This window comes from Theobroma cacao, chromosome 8, assembly GCF_053813885.1.
Source record: "Theobroma cacao isolate CCN51 chromosome 8, ASM5381388v1, whole genome shotgun sequence".
Taxonomy (NCBI): domain Eukaryota; kingdom Viridiplantae; phylum Streptophyta; class Magnoliopsida; order Malvales; family Malvaceae; genus Theobroma; species Theobroma cacao.
This window is the reverse complement of record NC_142646.1, coordinates 6337900-6345830: the sequence shown is the minus strand read 5'-3', so window position 1 is coordinate 6345830 and position 7931 is coordinate 6337900. Positions and strand designations below refer to the sequence as shown.

The following is a 7931-nucleotide window of genomic DNA, read 5'->3' as shown; positions in this document are numbered from 1 at the left end:
AAAATCACAGGAGAATGGAACTCAATTCCACATACAAAAGTTTTGACATATACCAAACCATTTGTATTTCTCAGAACATTGGCATCACAAGGAAGATATGTGGATAATTTAGAAAGCAATTCCAGTTTTTTTTACAAGTCATGTGAAATTCACAGGCAAACTTTGAAAAAGAAAGGGGAGCTAACAATACACCCTTAGAAAACACAATAAGAATACTTCTTGACTAACATTAATCTTGATAAATTATAAGAATACTTCTTCAATTATTTATAGTGCACAATCTCACTGCCCCACTCTGATATGGAATTGTTGTGATAGTGGTAAACAAAGTGTCTTGGATAGCTATAAGTGTCTCAGCAAAAGTTAAGCGTCTGCATTTCTACCTCTCTCTATATATAACACCACTTTGTTAATTAGTCTATTAACAATAATGACATTAATTAAGGCAGTATGTTTCGTGCTCCAGATGATTGGCCTGCCTTGATGCTTCCACAAAGTTTTTCAACTAACAAATTGCAGAGAAGAGCCTAAAGAAAGGCTTTTATGTAGAGAGATTTAGTACACTTGAAACAGGTGAGGCAAGAAGGCAAGTTTTCCTGCTACTTTTTTCAAGTCATGCTTTTAGGAACATCTTTTCACTTTCCATCCTGCTTATCACTGTTAATTGTTGCAATCACCAGCTTAGAGCCATCAGTACAATTTTTTGCTGAAATTGGTAGCTCTTGGATATCATCAGCCTTTGCAGGGGTAGATGCTGCTGTATAATCCTTGCTTTTACCCCACACCACAGAATAGAGGCCGATTGCGATAATAATTCCTCCTATGATACTGCATGAAAGAAATATACATATATATATAAGCTAATGAAGGAATAGAAATTTAAATGAACAAATACGTAAAAGTTATAGCAGTACCTTTTTCCTTTTTCCTTCTTTATGATACTTGCTTAAAGTTTATTCACAGTGCTTAATTGACGGCTTTGCCATGGCTGCCTAATAAATTTATTCATAAAAAGGGAAAACATCCAAAGCAAGGGTACGAACAAAACTCCTACAGATGTTTTTCTTTAGACTCCTTCATTATTTCGTCTATAGGACAAGAAGAATTAAAGAAGCTCAAACGGCCAATTGCTGAATTATCAATCACCAAATTTTCTTTCTTCAAATAATGCACATGATTAATTAAAGCACCTTTATTAGTAATTGGGAATTAGGTAAGCTAATGGACAAGGCCTGTTTCTTTTAATTCCAATCTATTTGTTTCAAGGTTGATAACAAGGAAACTCTCCGTCACCACATTTTAGGCGCATCCTCTAAAAGTGCTGGCCGAAGTTTCTTTTGGATGAGGACTAATGAATTCCATTGTTTTTTCTTTATGGAGTTGTACATAAAAATGATATGATTTAGTATGGTGCTGGAAAGATGGTTCAGTATACCTTCCAAGGTGAATTTGCTCGCCGAGGATGGCAGATCCAAGAGCAGCAACAATGATCATGCATAGAGGGTTGAAGGCAGTGACAAATACTGGTCCTCTTGTTTTCATCACCAGGCCTTGCACATAGTATGTAATTCCAGAGCTAACTATTCCCTTCATTAAAACCAGGTCGGTAGCCATTAGCATGTATAACAAATTAAGAAATACTTATATTCTAGAAGGTTTTGCAAGTTAGCTAGGCTGGTATTGGCTGGATGTTGACTAAGACTGTGGCCAAACCAATGAAATGCTTGAAGCTAAAGGTGCTTTTAGTTATGCACATATCAAACAATGCAGACTAACATTTGTTCGACTCTCCGTACTTGAGCCTGATAGCACAGAATTATAGACCTGACATGGCCGCCTAATCTGCTTTTTCCTTTTGATGATTTAGTACATATTACTAAGGGAATATTTGGTACTTACAGTGTACAGTGGAGCAAAAAGCCTAGAGTCCCACCCTACTGCCCATCCACTAGGGCGATGCTCTACAACTAGGGCAATTGCCGAACTCTGGATAGCACCCGCCAAGCATATCAAGGAGGAGAGAGAGATTGCTGCCGGGTATTTCTTTATGGTAGTTGACTGGACCATTGCAACAAGATAAGTTCGTTAATTACCTGTATTTTGATCGTTTATTTCCAAGCATGAGATTTTTTACTGTTGAAGACTACAGTTCCAAGCATTAGTGGATGGCATGAAATACAGCACTTACTTGCAGAACATAGAAACAGGACCAGGCAACACAACCTACAAGGATTAATAGTGTCCCAGGTATCCAGTGCTTATCAGACGAGTCGCCGGTGCTTCCTTGGTGGCTTGCTTTTCTCGACCATATTAGATCGATTACAGGGCCTTTGTAAAGTGTCATAAGTAAAGCTCCTGAAAGAGATAGAATGGTACCGATGATCTTCGCTTGACCACGTACTTCCTTGATCTTAAGATGCTCTAATCTGATCAGACGGTTAGAAAGAAAAGAACGAGTTAACGTTCAATATGTTCCTCTTTTGCAAAGTTTCTGAAGTCGTATACAGTTATCATAATATATACTTCATAATATCTAATCTAAGCAAATGAGCAGCTAAGAATGATTGTTGTGAAGGGCAAGGAAGGTTTTAGATTTAAAGGATGCTTGTGCTTCACAACTTCAATCAAGTGGTTTAAGAATGCATAAGAACTTCTATTATAATTAGAAGTTTATATCAAATCTTAGAATCAAACTTCTGCCACTTAGTCTAAATCCATTTCAATCCTTGGAAACTAGCAATCTCTGAACAGAATTTTGGAGCATGCTTAGCTGAAAATTACAATGATGTTATGATTTATTAACCAGAATGAGGACACTTTTGAAATTATTTCTGGGTGTCAGGTTCTACTTTTTCTGACAAAGACAATTTCAACAATTTCCGGTGATAACTGGTGCAGGCTCATAGTCTTCTCCTGACAATGCTTGATGGTGACTTCGAAATTTACTACTATAAATTATATAAAAGAAAATAATAATAAAGCAAAGCATCAGTGTGAAAGAACATAATTAATCTCCAAGACAAATTTTATAAGGTGACTTCATCTTGAATGATCAAATCACCAGCCAAAAGTGCAGTAAAAGCAAGCACTCTATGACATTAGTTATTAAACTGCACCTTGTTTTGCAGTTATAGGACCACTTAAATAATGTGTTAACATTTCCATCCATGTAAAATTACCTTCCCAACTAACCATCCAATCAGAACCGAGGTTAGTAATAATTGTATTTAAGGAATAAGTAATAAGTATAATCTTACCGCAGAATGACTGCAACAACAAAAGTGACAGAGGGAACAGCATTCATAATTGCAGATGTAAATGATGCAGATGTGAATTTCATTCCCAAGTAAGCGAAGCCTTGATCAAGGATTGGCCTGTCAACCAAATGTTTTAGGCATCAAAACCATCTCCTTCAGAGAACTTTTGTAGGATGACATGCCATAGAAGTAAACCTTGTTACTGATTTGGTTTGACTCAAGCAGGAAAATTGTTTTATGATTGGAATTTACATGAAGTTAAAATATAGTTAATGTTAGATCAAGTAACAGTATAATTTCTTTGAACAAATAAACAAGGTTCAATTTTTTTTTTTGGCTTAAAAACATATGCACGTATGTATAGATGCATGTAAGTTTGTAAATGAGAAACATTACTCTAGAAATCCCAAGGTCATTATTTGTAAGAAGATTGGGAATGTCATCTTCGGCCTTCTCCTGTAGTAAGGGTGAAGAAACAAGAAAGAGAGGAAAAGAGCATATAGAGATTAATCCTATTTCCATCAACAAGTAATTGACAACTACTATATTATGGTGCATGCATCACAACTTTACATGAATGTGCGCAGAGGTGAGACTTTTCTCTTGAGGATTAAGACAAACCTCTCAAGCAGCAGTGCAAAAGGTGCAAGTACAAGTGCAGCAATGGCATTACGATACACAATGAGCACGTAACGGTTCATGCCATGGATCAGTGTAGCCATGCTGATTATGTACGTCCCAGCTAAACCAAATTGCAAGCATACCATGAGGAAATAAGGCTTTGCCTTATTGAACATTGCACTTAAAGGTCTAATGGAGATTTGGTCACTCATCTTGCCCTCTAACTCAGAAAAAGAAGCTTTATCTGATTTGTTGACTATGAAGTGATCAAACTGCTCTCATATATATAACCCATGTAAAGGACTTAATCATCTCAGACTCTCTAGGGACCCTGAGCCACTTATCTTTAGACACTAATGCTTGCTTTTGCCATCAACCTGTTTATTCAAAGTGTTCAAACTAGAAAAAGAAAAAAAAAATTATTATCTTCCTTGGAAATAGCATAATCCTTTTAATCTTTCCAGGAGTGGAAGATACAATATGCAGATACGGCTTAATCTAGTGTTACATCATGATTGCAGAAAATATCCATAAGCCTCTACAGGCATATCAAGAGCATTGCATGTGGGACATGAAAACTGCTAGGTTGAGACAAAAGGTTGGCAAAAAAATTACTAACTCAAAAGTGGCTGGCATTGAGATATATTGATGGTCTTACAACATGTGATATATGCAAAATACATAGTTTTGTCTGCCCACCCCATGCTTTTGTAGATTCTATAGCTGTAATGCAATTAAGCCAGTTTTGAATTTCTGCTAAGTTCAATTCAGGACAAAAGAATTCACCATGTATATGCACTAACTATTTGAGTGTCTGCTAATGAAAATCATATGATTTGAATCCAAGTTATCATGTTCCGATTATGATGAGGGGAAGTCCAAGTTTTGCCAAATTGATAAGAGGATTCCAAATGGTAATTATGGTAAGCTTTGGTAAGGATTTTTGGTATGTTCTATGCTGTTCAATCAGCAAAAAACTGTAGAATATTTTAACCTTTACAGTAACATATATATGATTCGAGATTGTCTGATGTAATGACCTGGCATCCATATGAGCCAAATATATTTATTTGGCATTTAAGATATGAAGAGAATCATCAGATTGACTTTGTATATCAGATTATAATTTTAAGCACTCACTCCAGCTCTCATAACAGGAAAACTTCCATGATTACAATGTACTAAGCAAAACAACGGAAACAATCATAGAAGCAAATTCTCGCTCCCCTTCTTACTTCCTTTTGAAAGTTAAAATAGACTATGCATGGGCGAATATAATTGATGAAAGTGCATGATGAGATCAGGCCAAAGAAGCCAAGTGCTTCTAGGTTTGTTTTCCAAAGTGGAATTCAGGGTGGTTCTCATCCTCTTAGACACTTTTCACCTAAAGCCAGTCCATGAACAGGACTTAGCTCATTAAAGCAACAATTTTTGTTCCACAAATTTTATCAGGTCGGTAGCTGACTTCGATATCATTATCATTTCAAAAAGCTTCTTTCCTTCTTTTGTTTTTCCACAAACAAAAAGAGAGAAAAAGGAAAAGGTTTGGTGCATTTCTGTGGATTTCTATTTATAAACCTGCCATGATAATGATATAAGGAAAATACAAATCTGCAAATGTCTTAACAAATTTTGGCCTATATATAGCACTCAGAAATTAAATTGTTTATGCAAAAGATGAACCCCAGACATTGGGACGTGTCACATCTTTATTTTTTGAGAACAAGACTAATTTCGTTTATTTCTTTAATTTTCTAATGGTAACTGTAGCCAAGAAGAAAAAGAAGCAATGGCTACCTTGCATAATTCCATTTATTGTTGCTTCTCATTCAGCATGCATGATGTGGACATGAAAGCAAATCCTTTGCCTCAATAATGTGCAACTTTGCATAAACCACTGAATCACATCAATATCTCAATAATAAACTATGAGACTTAGTTGGCCCTGAGGGAGAAGAAATTGGTCCTATAAGAAAAATGATTAGGACTTGTATGTTTAGCAACCAACTCTGTCAAATGCTATCGGTCAATTTGTTACTGATCACATTATCAGGATTGAAACAAAACCAAAGGACAGGATTTTGTAAGTAGAAATAAGATGGCAGAGGCAATCCATGAAGTTGAGCTATTCCACCATTTTTAGTAAAGACTAAAAGAGTCATAAAAGAAAGAAAAATTTAGATGCAGGGTTTGACAACCCTTTGCTATTGGCCCATGCACTTATCGTAAGTACAATTCTTGCCTTATGGAGCTCTTTTGTCATGTCTAGGCTGAATGCAAAATATGGTCTTAAGTTCAACAGCATAACCAAGCTTGTGTTCATTCTGCAGATTGTTGATAAGATATAAATGACAATTTAGAGTGTTTTCATATCAATCTCAAACTCATTTTCATTTCTTAAGCTACCAAATAAGTAAGCCGTGTTCTATATATAATAGTTCAGTTTTGTTATGAAGAGTTCAGTGAAGGCAATTTCGTGTAGCCATGGCAAAAACAGACTGGTATTTGAACTGATCTGGTTCGAGGTAGGGTAGCCAATTATTGTGCCACACAGCTCAATTTAATTTGCTTTAAGATGCCAAGGCAGCAAGGAACTTATGCAAAAACCAGCTTAAGTCCATGATCAACAGATAGAGTTTGGGAGACCAAACTTGCAAACATGAAAAGTAACATGTCGCTGGGTCAAAAAAGACAGTAAGACTACTTTCCTTTGCTTTAAGCCTCAATCAGCCTTTCCATCGTGTCGTGTAAGAGACAATCTGTTTTTGCATGAGATTTTCTTGTTTGATTGCTTTCTTTCGCTAATGTTTTATTTCATCATTTCTTGAAACATTGTCTCCTTTCAGTAATTGACATCAGAAAATGATGATACTGGTGCCTTTTTCCTTGTCAAAGCCTGTGCTTTAGGGTAGAGACTCTTAGGACAATGTACAAGTTGAGATAGCCTATGAATCATTTTGGCGGCTTTCAGCTTCCAGGATCCTGAAATGATTTTCTTTGAGATGATTAGTGGGAATTCTTCTGATAAACCAATTGGAATTCACTATTTCAGCTATCCTGTAATCCTTCCTGCAACTTGTGGTTGGCAAACAATTGGTGAAGTCATTTCAAGACTATGTTTGAACAAGCCAAAAGCAATTGTACCAACCTTTATAGGCTCTCATCCATCAGAACACAATTGCAAGATCAATTGGTGAACTTGGGCTTTCTCAGTGGAACACTACATCAGTAAATTGCAAATCATCACTATCTCTCAGTTTCAAACAGATGACAAATTGCCTATTCCAGTATTGGCATGAAAAAAAATGGTAAATCTGATTTCCCAAACTATTAGAATCGGATAAGGCTAGATACCGAATCAAATATATTTGTGAGACTTACGTCTTAAACCAAAAGCAAAATGTATGTGAGAAAGTTGCTTGGGCTATAAAGTTTGGGTTGTATGATTAAAGGGATGAACAGATTAGCACCTTGGAAAATGATTGGTCTTGTTCCTCAGGTTAGTTCTATGGTGATAACTTATATGGTATCAATTTGTAGCTAAATAATTGTTTTCATTTAATTTTCAAATCCTTGTATGCTTTCCTATAATTAAATACATATGGATCATTTAAAAAAATTAAAAAGAAATCTTAAAAAAAATAGGGCATATAAAGGACCTTGATGAGGTACAAATCATTGAATGCATAGTGCAAAAGTTTTGAAATTAATATTATTTACAATTTTTATACTTAAAGCACAATTTAGTAGTTAATAAAACATTATGGTGGGATTGGGTGACCCAGGGCTTGTGGAATTACTTAGAGAATATAGACACTGATAAAGCAGAGAAGACTTCTGTCCTGTTGGTAGAAAGCACAAGGCAATCCAAAGTGGAAAAACTTTTATTTGTGAGGGATGATGTTATATTGGTTTCTTTAGAATGATTGAAGTGAGAGATCATGGGTGACTGTTAAAAAGAATGAGCTGCTTTTCCCTTTGGTAATGGGAGAGAAGATACCAAAGGGATCCGTGCACGACATGTTACTGAACCTGACAGTCGATCATATTCCG

The 7931-nt window shown here is 35.8% G+C and overlaps 1 protein-coding gene across 2 annotated transcripts; it reads right to left on the bottom strand.

Moving 5' to 3' along the window:
- Positions 1 to 202: 202 nt before the first annotated feature.
- UMAMIT20 (nodulin MtN21 /EamA-like transporter family protein) lies at positions 203 to 4157 on the bottom strand. 2 transcript variants are annotated; one of them, XM_007018964.3, is made up of 7 exons: positions 3831 to 4157; positions 3654 to 3713; positions 3258 to 3374; positions 2189 to 2426; positions 1900 to 2058; positions 1436 to 1587; positions 203 to 828 (listed from the first exon to the last, which is right to left on the bottom strand). In XM_007018964.3, exons 1-7 carry the CDS (start codon positions 4088 to 4090, stop codon positions 636 to 638), a joined length of 1179 nt encoding a protein of 392 aa, XP_007019026.3. In that variant the 5' UTR covers positions 4091 to 4157; the 3' UTR covers positions 203 to 635. The 2 variants fall into 2 exon arrangements, with proteins under 2 accessions (XP_007019026.3, XP_007019025.3); XM_007018963.3 differs by having other exon boundaries at positions 3879 to 4155.
- Between the last annotated feature and the right edge of the window lie 3774 nt (positions 4158 to 7931).